Source organism: Aquila chrysaetos, chromosome 1 (assembly GCF_900496995.4).
Source record: "Aquila chrysaetos chrysaetos chromosome 1, bAquChr1.4, whole genome shotgun sequence".
Taxonomy (NCBI): domain Eukaryota; kingdom Metazoa; phylum Chordata; class Aves; order Accipitriformes; family Accipitridae; genus Aquila; species Aquila chrysaetos.
Window position 1 is genome coordinate 55,439,138 of NC_044004.1, and position 22,601 is coordinate 55,461,738.

Consider the following 22,601-nt stretch of genomic DNA (forward strand, 5'->3'; position numbering starts at 1 on the left):
CTCTGTGGATTTCAAGAAGTTTAGCCAAGGACACAAACGAGATGATTAGCATTTTGCAAAAGGGGAAATCTGTAAGCAAGGGCCACACATCAAGCAAACGGCAGAGTGGGCGATACACTGAGGTCTTTAGATTAGCATTCCAGCAGTATAAAGCCACATGGCCTAGAGATATTCTTTAACCCATTCAGTTACAACAGAGGAACATCTGCCATCATGCAAAAGCTATGCTGCATAAGCTTCAACAGCTCAGGAATAAGAAAACGAGTAGCCACAAAATACCTAAAATATACCTCTTCCCCACTTGCACCATCTGCACATTAACCTTCAGAGAATAAGATGAAGAAAATTACAGGGTGCATAGTTTCTTATAGACTGACAGTGGCTGAAGGAGGAAGATAACATGTTTATGTATATTTCACCATAACCTCTCCTCCCTCTTGTAGTCCAAGGACAGGGCAACACAAGTGTTCCTCACACTACTCTGCTCCCTGCTGAAAAACATCTGTGTTCACACCAACATATGCCCGGGGAATCAAAATGAAAAAACAGACAATTGAAAAGAACCAAGGCAAACTCAACCACTAAAAGCTGAGCGAACAGTACAATAAAAACAGCTACTGTAGGGTCAGAATACTACAAAGCTTGCAACCACTCATCTCCACAGGTCAGTCTTTAGCCAAGTAAACATTGACATAAAAACACAGTCAACTTCGCTCTAGCAGCTTACATTCTTGATTAAGGAAAGGTATTTCAGTATAAAAGTGTAATTAATCAAAACTCCCATCCTTCCAAAACAACCTCTTCAGGCACCTTTACTTTCCAGGAACACAGACATGAGGTTAGCTACGAATGCCTGCTAGCTACATAACCACCCTCCTCTATTCTCACCAATGTGACGATCACAAGCTCAGTATTGGTTAGAAGGTTTCTCTCCTCTATTATTCCCCACCTTCATCCATAAAACTTCAAGGTGGTTTGCGGTTTTTTTTCCCCCCCAATTCACCTTTCTAGTCCAAAAAAGCGACTATACCAGGTATGTACTCAACGTGCCTTCAAAGCCCCTCAAAAACACATTCACCCTACCTGGGTTTGTGCATGTTTCTCATTGCTAAATGGAATATCTCATGAAAAGAGGGGGATCGTACATCTAAAAGCCTTCACCCAACTTTAACATTCTATGCAGTGATAAAACCTCATAATTTATGTGGGGGGGGGAATGCTCACCCCCTCCCTCTGTGCTTACGAAATCTGGCATATACATCCAAAACCAGCTGCTTCTCTTTCAAATCCAACACATTGAGAAGATGCTAGAAATACTATTATATGCAGGTTACGTTTCACTATACAGTTCTGCCTACTCTACAGCCAGTGCTAGAATGGTGCAAGAACATACTGTGCAGTCAGGAGATCAAGCAGCACAGCCACGAATCCAAGCAAATGCCCAACCGAGCTTCCCATGGGCTTGCACTTCAGGGGTGGGTGGGAATACTGTTTCCTCCCTCCTCCATCCTATCATTGCTGCTACTACTACTACGTGGTAATAGCTAATCATAATAAACCCGTGCCATACACAACCTCGTCCTTGTGTAATCATTGCCTTAAACAGCACTGTTCAGAGAACTTCGATTGTGATTCTTTTCTTTTTTACTATTTTTATTTAACAGGGATATCAGCACAAAAACACGCAGATCAGTTGGTTCTCCAGGCCTGGGTGTCTAGCTGCTCCCTCCCCCACCACAAAGCAGACGAGGGGGAAGGAAGGAGAGAGGAGGAAAAAAGGAAAAAAAAAAAAAAAGGGGGGGGGGGGGGGGGCAAGAAACCCTCTTCGCACCTACAACAAAAGCAATTACGAGGTCCGGAAGGGAAGGGGCATCGGCAGCCGCCGAAGGTGCAGGAATGCAGCACGCCAACTTGCCCGGGGAAGGGCTCCCCGGAGCCCGGCGGGCGGGAGGCGGCTGAGACGGCGGCACCCCCGGGCCTCGCGCGACCCACCCCGCGCGAAGCCCCATTCAAACCCCCAACCGCCGGCCTCGCGCCCAACTGTCACGCACGACCCGCGGCTCCGCTTTCACACGTCCCTCAGTTTATATTTCTGGCCGTGCCCAGCCCGGGAGCGGCGGCAGGGGAGGAGGAGAAAGGTGGCAGAGGAAGACACGAAGCGCCGTGCGACCGGCCCACTTACCCAGAAAATGACATTGAAGCCGAAGATGAAATATTTGATGCAACAACTGACTTCAGGCCCCTTGTAGTGCTTCCCGGACATCCTCTGCGCTCATGAAGACACTTTGCTCGCAGCCAGGGTGAGAACCAAAGGGGGGAAAATGAAAAAAAAAAAAAAAGGGGGGGGGGGAATAAAAGGAAGGGGAGCTGGGGGCGGCGCGGCGGGCAGGGCTCAGCGCCGGCTGCGCGCCCTGGGGAGATGCGACGGGAGCGGCGCGGCGGCGGGTCGACTCCGACTTGCCGGGCGCCGGGGATGGCCGGCGAGCAGCTCCCACCTCCTCCTCCTCTTCTCCCGCATGGAGGAGGCCCCGGCTACTCGCAGCGGGAGGCGGGGAGAGAGAAGGAGAGGGGGCGGCCGCCGGGGAAGGAGCCGCCGGGAGGTCCCCGGGCAGAGGCGCGGGGCTCGCCGCCGCCACAGCCACAGCCCGCCGCCGCGCCGCGCTGCCCTGCCCTGCCCTGCCCGAGCCGCGAGGCGCCCCCAGCCCTCCCGTGCAACGCTCGCTCGCTCGCTCGCTCGCTCCCTTCCCCGCCCCCACAGCGACAGCGGCGACGGCCGCCCCGCGCGCGCGCTCCGCCCCGGGGGAGGCGGGGAAAGCCGCGCCACTGGTCGCCCCGGGGGCGTGATTGGCGTCGCTCCCCGCCAATCCGACTGCGAGGCGGCCGCCCCCCCCCGCCCAGGCGCCCTAGGGGCGGGGCGGGGGCGGCTCCCCGGCGCCCCCTCCTCTACCTCTCCCCCCACACCCACCCCCCACCCCCCCATCCCCGCTTTCCTCCGTGGCGTGCCCCAGCGGCGGGGTCCCGGCGGTCCCGGCGGGCGGGGGGGCGGGGCTGGCGAAGGGGGCGGCGGTGAAGCGGTTCCCGTAGGGGCTGATGGCAGGGGGGCTGTGCCCGCCGGCCTTTGTCTGCGGCGGCGGCTGCCGGCTGGGTTACGTAACGGGGCCGGCGGGCCTCAGGGTGGCCGTTGGAGCGGCCCTTTGGGGCAGACCCGGCGGGGGGCGGGGGAGGGGTGTTGGGGGCCGCACCTGTCAGCGCTGAGGTAAATGCGGTTCGTTTTGTGTTAGGTGCCCGTGAGGAGTGACGGTATCCGACCAGCCCGTCGCTTGGCTGCGGGTTTGTAAGGCGAAGTCGAGGTTTCTTCCATTCTTTCTTCCTGCGCCACCTCCCTCGGCAAAGCCCCCGCCGGGTTTCCCCAGCCGTGGCCTCGCACAAAACGCAGAGGTGCCGGGCCGGGGGACTCCCTGCCTCCGACAGCCGTGGGGTGACACGGGCCGGCCAGTGCCGAGTCAGTGAGGAGTAACACGGCCTGGCTGGTGTGAGGGAGGAGACGACAACGGCCCATAGCATGCACGGGGAGAAAAGCCAGGAGAGCAGCACGGTTCTAGGTTGGCTGCGGTAATGAGAAGGAGCAAGACCGCAATTGTACTGTGGAGGTTATTCTGAATGGGTGCCTTCAGATCACCTCCCACGTGAACTCATATGCATTACACGCACAGGAACACATGAAAAACTGTTTTACAATGTTTTCTAGAGTTTATAGTTTAACATAGTCTGAATTTATATTGAACCTGCCAACTGTAAAGTTACGGGGCTTAGTTGTATTCATACGCTGTTTGGGATTCAGAGTCTGCATGGTCCGCTGGCATTAACAGCATAATTAATAGCATTTCTTTGCTGAAAAATTTCATCATTTCAATGTTTCAAGTTTTTGGAGTTTCCTGGTCCAGCTATAAGTGCAATACTTTTAATTCAAAAGATGGAGGACTTCTTTGTAATAAATTACATTTCCCATCCCTACAAGGCTGCAAGATAACATGCTTCCAAAAGTCTGTCAGGTCTGGTAGATGTTGAGAAGAAAAATCATCTGCTGAAATTGATCTGTGAAAAAAAGCAATGTTATTGGTAAATGAGAAATTAGTGCAACACGTCTATACAATTTTACTATGACTGTATAGTTCACCACATGAACGTTATCCCTGTGTCTATTGTTAGAGAATTGTTAACGCTGTGTCTTTGCAAGACCATCCATGGGAAGAGGGGAATAATTAGTAATGCGTAGGTTCTGTACCAATGAGTAAAAGCACATCACCACTTACAGTAGGGTATGGTAATAATGTATTATATTAAGGTGCTGTTTTTACAAGTGGCTTCAAATATTGGTGACAACCTGTACAAACATTTATAATATTACTGTCATAACACCCTACTAACACCACGTGTTGGCACCCTTTAGCATTTTAATGCTTCACAGGCAAGAGGAAAATATTGCAGAGTAATATTTATAATGATAAATTCAGTAACAATCTCAGATGGTTTACCTATTAATCCATTCATTCCCAATCAACAACTTAAAAAGAAATGCAACCTACATCAACTATATCATCATATTACATGACATCACTTGCTTTCTCAATCAAGAATAGCATTATCATTGTCAAGTGTCATTTTAAAGTCAAAAGCATTTCACATTGTCCCATCATCTGATCAGCTTAAGGAGAACTTAGGACGTCTGGTGTTAATGGTTAGACTGCTCATTTGAAGAGGGTATTGAACACAAAACCCTGCTCTTTTTAATTCACTTTGTGTGTAGGGTTCCTGTGCAGCCTCAGAAATGAGCAACCAAACAGCAAAGGCAGCAGAACAGCTTTGATGTAGGTAATTGATCTTTCAGAATGCCAGCTGGAACAGAGTCCTCTGCACCTGCAGCAGCCTCTGATTTACAAACACATTTTGTCTCCCGTCCTAAACAAACAGGGATTAAAAAAACCATCCTTTGGCTTTGTGCCATCTCTTGTGGATCGCTTCTCACATGCTTTGGCCACCTAGGTCTGGAAGCTGAGCAAGATGACTGACAGCACTTTAAATTCACTGTTAGTTACCAGTCAACACTGAGTTCCAGTGTGATGTTTTGGCACAAAAGCCTGAGGCAGTATTAAGCAGGAGCAATATTACCTTTTCTTGCAGTATGGCAAGACAGTTATTCAAATTCTGTTAGTTTATAATTCATCTGACTAGTCACAGGAGTACTAATGGACAGTATTTCAATGACAAAGCAATGTTTCTTGTAGCACCATGCTTCATAACACCAGGCAACACTTTGATTTACTACTGACATCAGAGAAAAAGTCCCATCCGGATGATTAAATCTACTTCCTATCTCTAAGATGCAGATATCAGTGGACTTCCTCTGACCAAAGACTGGCCAAGTCTAATGCTAGTAAGTGCAGGAAGTTTGAGAAGTTTGTATCTTCAAAGGGGCATAGTTGCAGACTCTGAAATTCTTACTTCCCACCAAGTAGAGAGCTCTCATCCCAATTCCTCAGTTCAATCATTTCTTAGATCCAGCACCTCTGTCTTTGTGTCAGCTCCTGGTTTTTGATCTATGAATTCTTTGACATTTTCCAGGGAAAAAAATGCAAGTCTGAGTGACTCAAAATGAGAAATGGCTAAGCAGCACATTGAAGACTGTAGTTCCATGAGTTATCGCATTGCTAATCTCACCACGTGACACATTTAGTGAGATAAAGAGTTGTGGTCTAAGAAAAGTTCAACATCTGTGTCCCTAAGTCTAGTTATTTCCTAGACACTTAATTTTAGTTGAAATTCATAGGATAGCAGTATTTTTCCATGGGGAAACTATAGAGCTTTCTGACACACAACAAGATTTATAGAGTCAGAGGTATTATCTACCTCAGAATATTTTCCAACCTAAATATCATACTAGCTTGTAATGCTATTTGTGTTCACTTGATGGTTTTGCAACCATGAAAACACTTTGTTTTCTGCTTAGCAAATGAGTCACCACTGTTGAGGGGGCATTTTTTAGGTTTAAAAGGAGTTCTGAGATAAGAATTTCATAGGACCAAACTCAAGTGGTGATACAAGTTGTATTGGCCTTGGTGGAATTACAAGCCGTGTCCCAGCTGTGAACACGACTTCAGCTTCCCACAAGAATAACTCAAATATTTTCAGTTAATTCACAAGTGCAAGTACTGACTAATTACTGTTATGGCTAACACTGGTTAGTGGCTTTCTGGTGAGTATTGAGCTGCTTTTTCAGTATGAAACTAAAGTCTCAATCCTGGATAGTAATATCCTCTTGCAAGACCAACCCAACATCATTGTAATCTGATAACAACAACATTGTTGTTAGGATGATTCACAAAGCATTAAGCATGTCTATACATCTACAGAGTTAAGAGGCCAGAATCTGAAGCTAAGGCATACAAAATAATAACTGATAACCAATTGCATTATGTCTGATTTTACTTTCTCAAGATAATGTGTATCTGAGCCTTAATTTTCTTTCTGCAAATGCTGTACTTTCGGTGTAAGGGTCCGTTATTTCATGTGTTCTTAAAGTAAGGATAACTGTATAAAGAAACTGCAAGTTGTATTCATGCGAGTTCCCACCAGCATTTGGCAAGTTTTGGAACAAAGATGATGAGAGCTACTAACCGGGATGCAAATTACTTACAGAGAACTACCAAGTATCAGCAATAATGGTCACAAAGTCTACTCAGCCAAGTTCTACTGCTTGCAATCTGCAAGCCGGTTTGTTCAAGATGAGCCCAGACAAGTCTTGCAGCAGTCTAAGCAGATAGACATGAAGACGCAGCCTCAGAAGTCCCTTTGGAGCAAACATATGCAAAATGAGATATGCAGACCGCTAGTGCCAGAATCGCTACTTTAAAACTGTAGGGAAGAATAATGCACCCTGCTATTTCTTTCCTGCAAGAGAAGGAAGAGGTATTTTTTGTGCCAAGCACCTCGAGCCAGGAGCTGCTACCTCTGCTGCTTGGGAGAGGAAGGGGTGGGAGTGGTGGCACGCTTCCTCCCTCACACTGTGCGGTCAAAGCAAAGGAGCAGCTGGGGCTGCAGCTGCACCATGGTGGTGCTTGGGGCAAACATTCAGAAACACAGTTCTGTTTCTGTAGTGGAGTGCCTCAGCAAGCCTCTGTTCTGGAGATTTTTACAGAACTCTTTCGTATTAATTCCCCTGACAAGTCTGTACAATGGTGAAGCAGGAATAGTATGACATACCTGGTCCATAGCTCACTGTCACACAGTGACTGCAGGTGTGGTTCCAAACGCTCTTACATCCAAACTGGCTCCAAAATGCATTAACTATAAGGTACTTCTTACAACCACTTTATACACAGGACAGTGATGGGGCTTAATAAGATAAAACATGCATTATTCTACAAAAGAGACACAGATTTGCAGTCCTGAATTAGGGGTGGCCACAATCAGAATATGGGCAGTTGCCTCCCCTTTCATTACTGGTGCTACATGACCATGGTCATTAATATGGATATAAACTCAGACTCCAGTGCCAGATTTATCCTTCTAACTTTGTATTGCTAAAGGCAGTGGACAAACTCTGCAACTTTGGAAACTGTTCCCTTCCCAAACACAGACTATTGCTTGTGTATACTTGAAGGTTCTGTCTGGTATAATTTCTTGACAATGCTCTGTCCAAAAGGGCAACCGATGTTTATCCTATGATGAAGCACCATATGATTTTCCTAAGTTAAGGTCCATTAGGTTTTTCAAGGCCCTCTGAGTTCCTCTCAGCCATTCTTCATCAAATAACATGGGACACTCTCACTTCACAGCTCAGAGGTTTAACATATGGTGTTTGCTCTGTAAGAGCACTCAGGAGAGTGAGGATTTCCTCTGAGTGTGCTTTTAATGGTGATAAGATTTTCTGCAAATTCACCATTTTAAGTAATCTTCGAACATGTTTCCCTTCAAGGGTCTCCTTTACTCAGCCCTAAGCCACCTGAGCTTCCCCCATCCCTCCTCCTGGGCAGATTTTTGTTTTTCCTGGGGTCCTGGATCAGACTTGTCCACACAAACAATCCCTCAGGAATCACTCTGGCATCTCCTTCCAGGCAGATCTGTAAAGCTGTCAGAAGGTCAGGGACTGGAAGCAGGAGGTAGGATGAGAGAGCACAAGACTGCAAATCTGGTTGTTGCAGGCTTTAAATGCAAGTTGCAGTCAGAGTGGTGGGAGGAGAGGCTAGCAGACCAATTCATCTCAGAGCCCAGCTTTTAGAAAAGCTTTCAGCCATGGCCTGGCCAAGAGTTGAGCTAAAAGGTGTTGGAGTAGATGTTTGGCCAGCCTGGTTGGGAGTTCAGCCCCCAGACCTCTATGCAGGCAAGGCCTTAAATCATCTTGCTGAGAACAGAGTGGGAAAAGCCAACTGTGCAACAAGCTCTCATTTTAAATCTAAGCAACACTTTTTCCATTGTTTTTTGATGAAAATGGCTGTAGAGATGCTGTGACCTGAAGGGACTCTATGTCATTGCCTTCACAGCAGAGAGTTGATCCAAAATCCTCTGGGGAGGGTGATGAGGTGCTCAAGGGAGCCAGCACCTGCTGGAGGAGGCCCCAGATCTGCAGTGCAGTCCAGCTGCAGGGAGCCACCTCCTAACCTCTGGTAGGAACATGCTTGCTCATCTGAGCTATGGCAATAGCAGTGGCAAAAGGGCTGCCATCTCTGCTGTGACATTGGTGTCTCCTGTCTGTCAGACTACATGACAGAACGTATTCAGGGCCTCTAACAGTTTATTAGGACTGTACAAGAGTTCTGCAAGTGAGCTGATAAGCCCAAAGGAAGGTGGTTGATATGTTTAACCTGATTTCCTCACAATTTTGTGTCTGGTTCTTCATACGTATCTTCTCTGTTCACATCTGACAACAGTTACCACATAGCAGGATCAAAGATACCAGAGTTTCCTTTACCTTTGGTATTGACACTTTTGATTTCTCAGATGTTACGCAAAGACAGCTGCCACAACAAACATAGTGCTTTTAATAGCACCAGTGAACAGGTATGTTACAGCAATATTCTGTATTGTTTATATCGGTGGACCTGCTTAGGAACAAGGTACATAAAACACATTTTTTAAACATTCCCCAAAGGCATAAAAAAGCAGTACTAGAGTCATTACAAAACCATGCTGTGTTGTTAGGGCTTTTTACTTCCCACAGTGTCATGGGAAGAATACACGATGCCTGTGGTAATGCTACATCTTTGGCAGATAGTCCTCTGTGCTCAGCAATAGCATGCCATTTGTGACAGGATCAAGTAGCAGAAGACTCAAGCTAGCCACACGATTCCTCTACTTACTTGGGAACTCCAGTAATTTGAAGAGTTCAAAGAGCAAGTAAACTGGGTCCAGACTTTGTTTCTGGTCTACTTCCAAGTGCAAGCTTACACTTCATAATAACCTGCATATATTACCCTTCGGTAATATATGCCACCTTTAAAAGGATGGCACTTCAGAAAAATACACAATTTACTTGTTTGCAAGTACAGTAAGTGGAAATTTTCAAGTCTTTCTTACTCTCTCCTGTTATATTAACAAAAGCAGAAACCTTCCTGCAGATGAGAACAGAGTAGCCGCCAATATTCTTGTTGGGTTGAGCAATTACTGTTGAAGTCTGTTTTTTCGGAGGCTTGTCATCTGCTGTATGCTTCACTACCCATGTTTCTCTGTGAGTTTGGATGGGTGGAGTTCATTTCAATTTCCTGCTCTTCTTCTACCACACTAATTATATCATCAGCTTTTTTTGCTGTCATAGTGCTTTAAGAAAATTGAACTGTGAGTGACTGGTACCTGAGACAATATTTGGAAAAGAAAAGAAATCCCAGCCCAGACCCATTTCTAGATTCATCTCCATCTTACCATTTCATGTACCACCATCTATAGGCACATCTTCAGCATATCTTCAGCCTCTCACAAGGCTGTTAAAAGTGCCCTGAGATTTCCAGGTTTGATATTTTAGATTACACACCTTGGAGGCAGGGACTATGTCTCCTCCTTGTTCCTGCAAGTGGCAAGCACAAAACGCTTGTGTTGTGACAGCAAAACAACTAAAGTAATTTTAATTCAAAAACATACCTCTCTGTTGTTTTGAATTCAAGGATACAAATATATTTATAAACAAACAAAGTGGACCCAGTAAATACAAATAATAGATCTGAAAATGTGAAAAAGAGGCTGATAAGGGAAAAAAAAGTGCTATCTTCAAGAAACAGATGTATACTTTGTCTATTCCTCTTGTCTGCTTTCAGGTAGGAGAAATCTGCCTTTTGAAGTAGGCCTCCTTGCTCTCTATAATGTATCAGTCTGCAGTCATCAGGAAAGTTGACTTTTTTGCCTAGAAGAATTAACATTTTTGAAGAGACTGACTGCGAGCAAAATATTTTTTCTTAAAGGAAAGCTAATTTTGCTCAGGACAGACATTTCTGCCCCAAATCACAGTGACATAAATATCCATATCTACAAGTTTTACAAATTTTACGCCACCAAATTCACCAGACCAAAATATGTGGCTGCTATGTCATGACTTCTCAGGACTTTATTATGCTATATCCCAGTCTGAGTGATGAACTCTTAAACGTGTCACACTTATGCATACACCTGTGAAACAAAAGACTCAATGAAAGTTGTATTACATGTGTAATGGAATGGAAAAAAGAACAGGAGTGGGGACCTTTCTCGTCTTGCAAAACATCTATCATTTTCTTAGCTATTAGCAGAGCTCTTTCAGTATGTTTGAAAAGTTTGAACTATTCATCATAAGGGTAAATTTGCTAAAAGCATCAGCTGTTTAAAAATGTTAAGCTATAAAGGGGGTGGGTAGAGAGCTTACAACGATTCCATTGTTCTGCTCTAAGCAGTGTCACTCTGAGCCGGGAACAAAACCGAGACGGCTGGACAAAAAAGAGGTCCAGCCATCTAGTGGCAAATTACGCTGATGTGCAGCTGCTGATGTCTGACTTCCATGGGGATGCTCGCAGGGCCTCCATGTGCTCCGCAGAGGGAGAAAGGGACATTTCCCAAATTTTGATAGGTGCAGGACTCGGCAGCAGTAGACATCTAGGGAGCAAGCTAAAGTGTGTAGGACCCTGCAACCTAATTGGGAGAAAGGTTGGCAGGAAAAGTAACCATATCGAACACAAGGTCAGCTTTTGCTAGATTGACAAGAGCCTGCAGTCAGTGTTCTGCACTATAGAAGGACACCTCTCTACAGTTGCCTGCTTACAGTGCTTATTCAGTCTTTTTTTCACAATATATCTATGTCCTTGTGAGCTTGCACTTGCCACCCTGCCTGCACCTGTACAGCAGTACTCAGGGAAAATTTGGGGCAGTTTTCCTTAGTTCCATAGCAGAGAACAGCATGTCCAGAGGATACGTGCAACAGAATGGCGCAATGCACTCAGGTTCCACTTCACACAATGAAAAAAGAGGTGTGAGCCAGATTGTCACAACTGAAACAAGAATGATGCAATCAAACAGCTATACAAAGCAAGCCATATGCTTAGTCCAAGCTAGGATAAAACACTTACCTACCAAATTTATAGAGAGTGAACTGTTTTATATTTTCTATATGATCACAAACTAATAGAAAAAGCTTAATCCTGGCAAGGCCTGAAGAGACATCAAAATAGTAAACCATGAAATGCTTCAAGGAAAGAATAAAAAACATACAATGTGTATGCCTGAATACCTCTTGGTATTCAGTCCAGTGTGCCAGAGCTCCCATTCCAAAAGTGATCTCAGTGCTTAGAAGCCCATGTCTCCTTGAAAGCAGTCAGATGCAAGTCCTGTGGGGCCTAGGATGCAATTTGCTTAGGCACAGAAAAGAGGTATCCAGTGGGATAGCCTAAGCAGTCTGGACATTAAATGACCATTAGTTTCAATGTGAATTGAACCTCAGTAAAAACATAAAGCCAATTATCTGTTTACCCAACTATAGATGTGAATGCTTTATTTACAACAACCAAGATTAAAGATACTGCCTCTCTTACCTAGTGACAAGCAATTGATTTCCATTTATGTTTGTTAACCTATGGAGTAAGTGTGATATTAAATTCCCTGTTGCTCCATTTTACTCCAAGCTGGTTTGGCTGCTACTGAACTCTTTCGAAATATCAAATTTTGTCCAAAGCGCATCCCGTTCTTGGCTTATGTATACATGAAACTGCACTGCAGGTTGTACTCAGCTACCAAACACTAGCCAAAGTACAGTCATAGTTATATCAGGAATAGCCAGGTAAATATGGAATAATTCTGCGAAACTCCAAATAGTTACTTTGTGCTGTAAGTGAGAATTTTTGTATGTGAAAACGAGGTTTCGTTCCAAGTAGTTACTGCAGCACGAACTGATTTTAGCAGACACATTCGTTCTTTATCAGAAAACACAGTACTGGAGGGAGTACAGACGATAATGCTTCCCTTGAGGTAGAAGATATCCGAAGTCAGCTCAGTCAGTGTTACTTGCTGACAGCCACTAGTGTAGAAGAGAAATACAGCTGTTTCCTACTAGAGAGATATCAGCTACTATATCTCAAACTCTCACTTCTATTTGCGTAATGTTTCTATTACCTACAGTGGATAGCTAAAAAAGCAGTGGGGACATACCTGGTTGCTACTTTGAAGTGGTATTTGCCATTGATTCTCCTACCAAAAACTGGAAAGTTGATAGGGATGCAAATTCATCATGAATGTTTTGTCAGAGTTGTGTTCTAAGGAGTGTTTGGCCATGGAGAGGTTGAATCTCCCAATGAGTGATTATGCTGATTTTTTATCTGGTCTTTACCAAACATGCTCTCTCACCTGGCTAACAGGAGGAATTAACTGCCCAGTGCCTGCAACATTGTGTTCCCCAGTGGGATGGCTGCCTCATGCCATCTGGCTTTGCCCCTCATTTCACTGATGGAACACACCAGATATTTACGTTAAATCCTACACCACAACACTTTCAGAGCTGTCTGAAATGACAGATATTAGAAGGAAAATGAGCAGAAAAGCTGTGCTTTTTACTTCTCTGTTTTACCCACTGGGAAGCTGAAGCAACGAGTAAGCTGTAATGGACTTTCTTACAGCACCTCAGTAAATCAGTGGCCAGGTTTGCTGCTTGTTCCTGTACTCAGCAGTCAGTAAGAGAGTAGAGCAGAATGCTAGACATGAGCATCCTGCTTCAAAATCTCTCAGTCTGCTTTTCCTTTTTCCCAGGTGAACAGGGCCTCATCTTTGGGATGGAGTAGCATCCAAATCTGCATTCCTCTGCCATACGTTTTGGATATTCGTTGTAACAGGGTTATTTTTTAAACACTTGAAACTGGAATTTTAAAGCTGCTGACTTAAGAAAAAGGAGTCAGGAAGGAGTGCAACAGAGAAGGGATCAACGTTCTTGGGCAGAAAATATGGAAACAGCACCTCCTTCAATTTGTAAAACACCCACTGGGGTCAGGGTGGGGTGGTTTGGCAATGAGTACAAATGTACACAATCCTGTAGCCATTTGGGGCTGTCTACACTCAGAGTACCACTGCTGTCTTACTTTCTACTACTCTGCAGGTTGCCTGCTGAGCTCTGCAAACACACTCTTCTCCTGTGGTTATTTTTGAAGCAGCTCCTTAAAACAGATGTCCTCATATGTGTCTCTTCCCTGCTACATAAATAACAGTTTGCCTCATGCTCCTGCCATGCTTTTGAACTAAATAAAAAAAAAAAAAAAAAAGGAGGGGGAAAGAAGAGTATCTCTTCCCACTGGTGATTTCTGTTGTAGCTTTCATGGCACTGTCACTCTGGGGCATGCATTGCCTTCATGCCCTCCTTAGGGTAGGCTACAGACGTTTTTTCTTTCTGGCCTTCCTTGCCCTTCCCAGGACTCTTCCCTCTTTAGTCCCTTTCCAACTCTCTCCCACTTCTTCTTCTCTGACTTCTGGAAGAACTGCAAACACCACAAGTCTCATAGAAACTTCCTCTTGAGTAATACTACCAAGGAAGGATCCACACGTACCAGTTACAATTTGTCCTCCTTGCCTAGTCTTCATCCAGCTAGCAATACCATTGCTTGCCACCCAGGCATGCCTGTTTTGGGCATCCTAGACTCTTCCCTTTGGAATGAATCATTCTTCTTAAATACTTTGTCTTTCACTTCTCTTGGCGATACAAACATCAGTATATTCCTAAAGAAGAAAATAGAATGTGTGCAGAATGGGCTACTTTGAGATGCGTGGATGCCAACATGTTCCTGTGAACCTGATAGAATCAAACCAGTAACACCCACAAAATCCAGCTGATCATGTCACTGGAAAGAGCTGAATCAAAACACCATGCTCCCTCTTGGTCTCTCTTTAGAAACCAAGCCTGGCACAGCGTTGCCAGCTCTCAGAGGATCCCCTCTGCTCTCCCACAAAGCAGCAAGTCCCAACTTGGACTTCTGGCTTCCAAAGAACATGCAGACTGCAGCCTTAGCTCTAAGATTATGTAACTTTTAAACATTTATTTTTAGGTGTTGAATCTAGGGGAATCAGCCAAGCAATCAATCAGTCTGTCCATTCCAATGATTAAAGTATGTGCTGAGTTGTGGAAAAACATATGAAGTAAAATATCCCTGATAGAATATTTGGCCTGAATTTCATTATCTGATACCTTTTATGCACACAGGGACTGATTCTGATAGCCTTGCTCGCAGAGTAGCCAGGAACTATTGTTATGGGTTTAAAGAGAACTGATCAATAAGGTACTTCTCATGAGCGGAGGAAGCAAGCACAAGCCAGCAGGGGTAGAGGAATTACATAGGCTTACAAACATTGAGCCCACACATGAAATCCCAGCTCCAAGCAAATTAACAGGAGTTTTGTGATTTTGGCTGGGGGTAGAGAGGTTTTACCACACAGCTTATTGGGTAATGTTCCTACCAAAGTGCAAAACAAAACCAATCTGCAGAGCCAAGGGCTTAGAACAAGAGAAGAATATTTTCCTCTGTAGCCAAGGCCCTGTGTACAATCACCAGTGACACCACTGGAAGCTAAAACAAGAGAGTATAGTCTATAAAATGCAACATCTCAGAGACAGTGCTGGTGGTATAATAGCATTCCTGAATGGCTGTTGTAGCACTGTTGTCAGCAAGGCCTCTGGAATGCCAAACAAGGTTTCAACAATTGCTAATGCCACTCAGTTATTGCTTCTTTCTAGGTGACTGAAAAATTAGCAGACTGTTCAGTTCTACTCCTCCTTTTTGACTGATGTCTCCAACAACAATGTCCTGCAATCTTGGGTGTCTGCAGAAGCTTTGTTACTGGTGGCATGGCGATTCTAAACAGACCATAATGTAGGGAGAGGGTTTAAATTGGACTCATAAGGTTCAGAACTTCTGTTTGTATCTTTTTTTTTAAACCATGTAGTCTCTTTCTCTTGACAGCTGTGCTCCCCCTAATGCTAGGAAAGGAAAATAGCCTGCTACTATTCAGTGCTGTCTAAAAGGAGATTCAAAGATGCTTCACACACAAACAGGCCTTCCACACCCTGTGGAGGTTTTTAGCCTTACATTACATCTCCCAGCAAGACTTGGCCAACAGAAGAAACCGAGAATGCGAGTGTTGCCCGCTGGGCACAGCTCTGTGCTACACTGTAAACTATTACGTCACTGTTTCAACATGGAAAATGGATCTCAGTTGTTCAGGAGGAGGTCACTGGCCCAACTGCTCCATAGTGGGAAAGGGAAAACTTTAGCTACTGTTCTGCCAAATGAAAAACAAAAAGAAAAAGGAAAAAAAAAAAGAAACCAAATCCAAACCCAGTGTGACATGAGCCTGGAGATACACACTAAAGTTACACTACAGGGTTCCAGATAGTAGGTGTGTTAAACACCCACACCCAGACAACAAAATAAAACAATGTAATTAGAGGAGACAAAGTAAGATCAAACATCCTCAGCCCCACAGAGCAGCTGTGTTGGGGCACACACAGGCTCCATCCTCCTTTTGCTGGCATATAGAGCCCACGGGCAGTAATACAAACATGGTTACACAGAGCTAAAAGGACGCACTGACGAAGGGTCAAGTCCTGTAACAAGAACATGTTTCCTTTTCATAGGCCTGTGGGGTAAGGGTGAGCTCATTGTGCAAGCCTTCAGAAGGACCAAGATACAGTCAGTCTAGCTACAGTACAGCATCCTCTGTCAGAAAAATTGAAGCTCTTAGCATGTTAGCAGGGGAGTGAAGGAACAAAGGCAGCAAAGGCGTCTCAGTGTCCTTACCCACTGCAATGGGCAGGGGCTTCAAATCTCCAACATACCTGTTTCAATTACAACTCAAAATAAAGAGCTCACTATCAGCACAGTATAGGAAAGAGGAGAGCACCAACAGGACATTCTCTTCAGGGGAATAGGTCGAGGATGGCAGACAGTAGCACAGGACACCTACTGTTGCTGGTCCTCCACCAGCTCTAGGACATCCTTTCCCATCTCCACCAGGATGACACCTCTCCCTCCCTCGCTCCCACCACAGCCCAGACTTCACCTCTCCCATACAGCCATCCTGGCAGCCAGGAGGAGGGTGGACCCCATGCCTCTGGCAATGGAAAGAGCTTGCTGCAGGTCATGTCTCTCTTCACCCTGCCACAAAAGCCTGAGCCACCTCCTCCAGACACTTTCTGAGCCCTACTGCCACCAGCTGAGAGAAAAAAAACACCTAGTGCTGTTTTAGTTAATTTTAAACCAGTGAAAGCTGATTATTGCTTAGCAAGCCTAATCCATCCCTGCTCTCTAAATACAAAGGGAAAAGTATGTGTTTTCCTTTAGATAGCAAAAGTAGACTAGGACAAGAATCTCTTCAGGAATTATGAATCAGAGGACTTGATGAGAGCTGTTCAGTTTGATCCTTTTTCTTTCAAACTACCATTGCAGCCAGGAGTTGAAACTCTGCTGTACTAAAGCTCTCAGCACAGTGTGGTCAGCTGTGTGCTATCAACACTCCCATCCTGCAGGCTCACTCTCACATTGAAAAAAAAAAAAATATTCCTGCATGTCAGAAGCACTAAATTTCAAAAGCAGCAGCAGCCAATGAAAAAATCATAGAAACTTAGGTGCCCATGACAGCTGGAACAAAGGTTTAGCAATACACGTCATGCTGACTGCATCAAACCATGGGCAACAGATGTACTTTGACACCAAATCCTCTTTCTTCACATTTAGGTGTATTAACTATTTGAGTAAGGGCTTCTCCCACGTACCTATGTTCTATCTCCCTTAACGCATGGCATTCTGCCACCCAGAGAGCAAAATAGGTTCACCACCTTCTTTGGGTCACAGAACTCCAGTCATGCTTGAAGCTAAGCCGTTTCCCAGCTGCCGCCACTTGAGTCTCCCATCACATGAAGATGATTTAAAGGCAGCAGACATCAAAGTCATGCCAAGCAAAACTGATCCATTTCTCTTCCAAAAATTACTCAGGGGCAGGGGCAGGCAATAACAGTCCGCAGATGTTCTACAAGAATTTGGTGTGAGGAGCAGGGCTGTACTGAAGTGAAAGCAATGCAAGGAGGGCTCTATGTTGCCCACATCCCCTAGAGACAGGGGAAGGTGTAAGCTTCATCTGCAACCGTTACCTGTCCTGGCTCTCTAGCAATAAAGCCAGAAAGAAAAAAGCAATACCTGCACTCTGATTCCCTTTCTCTCTTTCTGCAGATGGCTAATACTCAAATTGTCAGACTGCTTTTATGCCTTCCCATGCTTCATCACAGCAAATATTTGCAGGACACGCAGTGCTTCTCTGTTTGACCCATTTTGAGCTGTCTCCTCCTGAGACCCGGATCCTCCCTTCAGCCTCTTCTGCTTTGTAGTGTTTGCTTTTCTATTTGCATGGTTTGCTGGGAGGATGAAGGTGTTGCTCTCCTTACCTCCCTGCAGTGGTGAAACCTGACAGGTTTCACCTAAAGCCATAGGTTCTCTATTGCTGTCATTGTAATGAGAAAACGGATCTCTGCTCTTCTCAGGGTTTTCATTATAGATGCACGCCACATAAACTTGGCCTAGCTGTACAAGGTTGAATGACAGTCTTAAAATACTTGAGTCCCTTCAAATTTGATCTACAATACAATTTTTAAAGAGCATGGGTACTAGCAAAATGGCACCAACACGAGCTTATAGGTCTATATAATCCCTAAATGAAAAAGTTTAATTAGTCCTGCAAGGCTTAAAAATCAGTTTCTGATACAGATGGAACAGAGTTAATGGAACCAGCAGCTCCATGGACCCAGCTGCACTCAGACCAGGTGCCTTGTACTAGGGACGGACACCTTTTCTTGTACAGGCAAGATCTATAGGAGTATCCCTTTGATAAGCATCACCCAGACTGGTCTGGAAGGAGCTTAGTATCATTCAGTTTGTTGCAAAGAGCCATGGAGAGTTTCTTGCAGGCTTGCAAACCAAAGCAGTGATTCTGATGAGAATGAAATAATGAGCATCTGGGGCTTGATGACATACAGTGACAGCAGAAAAACTGCAGATCGGTGCCATCATCAGTAACAAGTTGTTGCAAATGTTCGTAAGTTTGTAAGTGCTTTTGTTTAAGGGTAGTCATATGCCAGAGCAGTGCTAGTCTGCCACTAAGAGCCTTGCTCCCCTACAGACATCAGCGTCTTCTAATCATCTTCAGTGCAGTTGATTTATCATTATCAGCAGGGCCCACAAAATTGTTTGCAGAGGAGCAGGCTGGTCAGGTTATCTGGCAGCCTTAAAGGCTGTCTCTTTCTGACAAGTACCACATGTTCTGCTCTAGCAAGGGGCTAACCCTTACTTGGAACAGTAAAACAAGCCTAGTGGTAAATAAAGCTGAAGTCAGATCCAATGAATATATCCAAAGAGAAGACTGGTAGTGTCAGGCAGCCAGGTGAGTTTGAAACCTGGACTTCCACAAAATACTGACAGCAGCTGCAGATCAGATCCATCATCTGCTGTACAGCTCCAGACTGGCAGGAGCCACGTGCACTGTAAAAGCAGACATTGTCTTTGGTTGTAAGAAAAGATGCGATCTTAGCTGATATCATCTCAGGCAAGATAACTAAAGCAAGGTAGGTGAGAGAGCAATCCAGCTGTACTTTTAACATGAGTTAACAGGATGAAACAAGTGATTGGCACCACGCAGTGCTTAGTCCCATGTGACTCATACCAAAAGTGCAAACAGCTCTATCCTTGATAGGATATGAACTATCACACACTAATAACATCTTTTTTCCCTAACTAAATTGTGTCCATAAAGTCAGCGAACAGGAAGCATGTCCTTCCTCCCTTGGGTAAACCCACGTAAAGACATGGAACATCCGTGGCTATGTAACTTTTTTGTGGAGCCATTTCCTATGGCAGATGTACATTTGCAGAAGGCCATCCTGTGACAGATACCACAAATGATTGGTTGGAGGAGAAAACACTTTTGTCTTGTGGTTTCATGTCCCTTTTCCATTGGCTTTCCATGAGCATGACTGAGTTTTAACCTGACTGGTTACAAGAAGAAAATAAGCTCATCGATTCACAGTACACTCACATTTTAGTAGTATACTATATGTGTTCCCAGAGTCCCTTAGCAGCAATGGCAGCCTCCAGTGCAAGAATGCCTAATCACATTTAGGGAAAATTACAGAGCAACAACAAGCCATGCACTTTGGGTGCAATCCCTGAAGACAATGAAAATTTGCTTACACCCTCAGTGATATCTGACAGCAAAGGAACTGTTCAGATTGTTTTAATAGTATGTTATGCACAGAGTCAAAAAGCCAAAGCCCTACTTACAGTACCAGAAACCTGAGGATCAGAAGCCAAATCCTTTCCCTTACTGTCAGCTCAGAGACTCATACAGCAGGTTCAGCAACAAGCACGACTGAGCACCAGCAGTGCCTGCAGAACTTCCTTGATCTTCCCTCCTTGCTCAAAAAGATGCCATGTTCCACTCTGAACCTTCATTAAAGCTAACCAGGCTGAGCTGTCAGCATGACTCAGCAACAGTCACATCCAGTTTTCACATTTAGCTTTTGAATCTTGTGCACAGAGTTTACCGCTACATTACAGGTCTCTCAAGAAACTTTATGTAAGATAAAGACACTAGATGCAGCCTATGCATTAGATCTAGGTCCATAAAACAAATACAGCTACTTCAGTTAAACCTGAGGACTGAAATAAAATGCAAACTTGGTGTATCTATAAATCTTACAACCTTCCCCCCCTACTTTTTTCAAAGGAAGTAGATTATAGCTGGAATTTTCTGTTACTTGAGCTTGTCTTCTATCACTTCTTGAAAGATTTGTGTCCCCCTTACCCCTAGAATGTAAAAAATGTATATTAAAGAAGCTGTTACGTGGAATGGCTGGCATTTTTGTAAGCTTAAGCAAACATTTATTAATAAATTACAGTAGAGATGTATGAAAGGTAATTTTATGAAGGCAAGATGAGGGATATTAATGAAACTTCCCTTATTGGTAAAACTTGTGCACAAATAAAGCACAATTGGTTTGGGAAGTATTTCTATCTTAATCTAAATTTGTCTAGGAAGGAGTTAAGTTTTTCAGGAGGCAATTCGATACATCGAAGTTTGACAACATTTCTTTGGCAGAGAACAATTAACAGTTCTACCTAGGAGAGTTGTAGCAATTACACCAGGGTCAGGCTTTTACTCCTTTGCAGACACAGACTATCAAACACAGAAACTCTATGCACCTGAAACTCAGGCTCCAGTAACAGATCAGATTCCCTAAAAAGTAAAATGAATACCTACAAGAAAGTGAGGGGTTTGTATATGTTGGTATTTATCAATAACAGTAGTTCCTTCCTTTTTGCAAGCTTCACCATGAATTAATTTATTCTAAAACAATCACAGGGAAAAAAAAAGAAAAAAAAAAAAGACCCTTCCCATCAAGCAGATCCAATTTTCACTCTTGTGAATTCACACTTCTGCTACAATTCCAGGCCTGCCATTCTGCAATCCAGGTTAGATAAGATCTTAACTGGTGACATAAAGAGCAAGCAGAAAAGAAAAAAAATAATCAGGACATCCTTAAACATCTCTCTCACTTCAGCCATTCTTCATATAGCACAAAGTAGACAAAACAGGATCCAGCTGACAGCATTTATTCCTTTGAAGGTCAGCTTTAAAAGAAAGAGCTACTGTAGCTACCTCAAAAGCCTGTGAAGCATTTTTTTATGGAGGAGGGAGCCTGACCCCTGGAAGAAGGCAGCATGAAGACACACGCATGTGCTCACCTGGCGAGCTGCCCCCATGGAAACACACCTCATGCTTCAAAGTGAACCTGCCCTGCAGCCAGGGCCATGCTGGTTGGGTTGGTGCAGTTCCCGGTCTGCAGAGCCCAGAGAGAGAGGGGAGCATAAAGCTCCCTCAGCATGACAGAAAAAGATGAGTTTACATGATGAGTCATCTCTCTCCCAGTACCTCTTCTGTTTGACAACAGAGTTGAGCCAGCTAACACTGACTTTCCATGGCAAAATGCCTGACGTGAAGAAATTAAGCTGGCTTTGTTTATGGCTGTTTCATTTGTTAGGTCACAAGGTTCCTGAAGTAATCAAGAACCCATGGGGCTGTTTGAAAATAGCTAACAACAGGCACAAGCACAGGAGAGAAGGTTCCTTTGCAAGTATACGCCATTTGAATTTGCTTATTTTTAACTGAAAGAGAACTTACAGCAGCAGCAAAGTGAAAAAGCACACAGTAACTATGGACAGCTCTGCCAAGTGAAATCTGGACTTTGTGATTCAACTATTACTAGGGTCAAAAAACAAGGCTTGCATTTGAAACAAACCTGGTCCTCTTTATGAGGTGAGGTGCATTTGGGGGGAGACAGCTGGTACTGTTTTGGAAAAGTGCTGCTAATTATCAGAAAGAATTGCTTCTTTTAATTCAAAATCAGATTTTCTGCTTCTATAATTCCATTCTTAAGGCACAGTCTGCTAAATTGCAAGACTTGTTTACATACTGTAACTGTATGGTTCGCATTGCCCTAGGTGGAAGAAATTAAGTTGTTAACCAGATTTCCAGTACTCAGCAACTGAACAACCCAAAAGAAGGGGAGATGCAAACTAAGCTGTGAAGAGGATTGGTAGAGAGCATAGTTAAAAAAAAGAAAACCTAAAGCAAAGATTAGTATTCTCCACCTTCTTTTGTTAAGTGGTAGTTCTGACATGTCTGCCACCAGACTGAATTGGAAGAGGAGGCTCAGTCTGAGACAGGTTTGTCTGTGGGAAACTACTACAGAGGATGATACAGATGGAACTGCCTTCTCTCAGTGCTTTGCTTATGCTGGAAATTCAATTGCTATGAGAACATCTAAGACCAATACTATAAATTCATTCAGAAAGGGACTCGCCAATTAACAGAGACAGGTCAATCAGTAGCTATTAAACACAATGGTCTAGGTGCAGGCTTTTTTGCCTAAAGTTGACAAGGTGTCCCAGAGGAAAGATCACACTAAAGATCTTACATTTCTTAAGCTGTTTTCTAATCATCTGTCATTAGCCACTGTTGGAAACAAGGCACAAAGTTAGGTCAATATTTTAACCAAGTCAGTAGATGGG

The 22,601-nt window shown here is 44.3% G+C and overlaps 1 protein-coding gene and 1 long non-coding RNA gene across 5 annotated transcripts in view; both read right to left on the bottom strand.

Moving 5' to 3' along the window:
- The window catches only part of TSPAN5 (tetraspanin 5), an 83,701-nt gene extending 81,411 nt beyond the window's left edge, over nt 1-2,290 (bottom strand). The window contains exon 1 of the mRNA XM_030007323.2: nt 2,183-2,290. Within this exon, the coding sequence (XP_029863183.1) occupies nt 2,183-2,263 (81 nt within the window). The 5' untranslated portion in view covers nt 2,264-2,290. The remainder of the gene's footprint in view (nt 1-2,182) is intronic.
- A 1,570-nt stretch (nt 2,291-3,860) lies between these two features.
- LOC121233194 lies at nt 3,861-21,497 on the bottom strand. 4 transcript variants are annotated; one of them, XR_005932088.1, is made up of 4 exons: nt 21,276-21,497; nt 9,916-10,057; nt 6,695-6,847; nt 3,861-4,095 (listed from the first exon to the last, which is right to left on the bottom strand). It is a non-coding gene; the product is annotated as an uncharacterized LOC121233194 (long non-coding RNA). The 4 variants fall into 4 exon arrangements; XR_005932087.1 differs by lacking the exon at nt 21,276-21,497 and adding an exon at nt 19,856-20,324; XR_005932089.1 differs by lacking the exon at nt 21,276-21,497 and adding an exon at nt 14,047-14,204.
- Nucleotides 21,498-22,601: the final 1,104 nt, after the last annotated feature.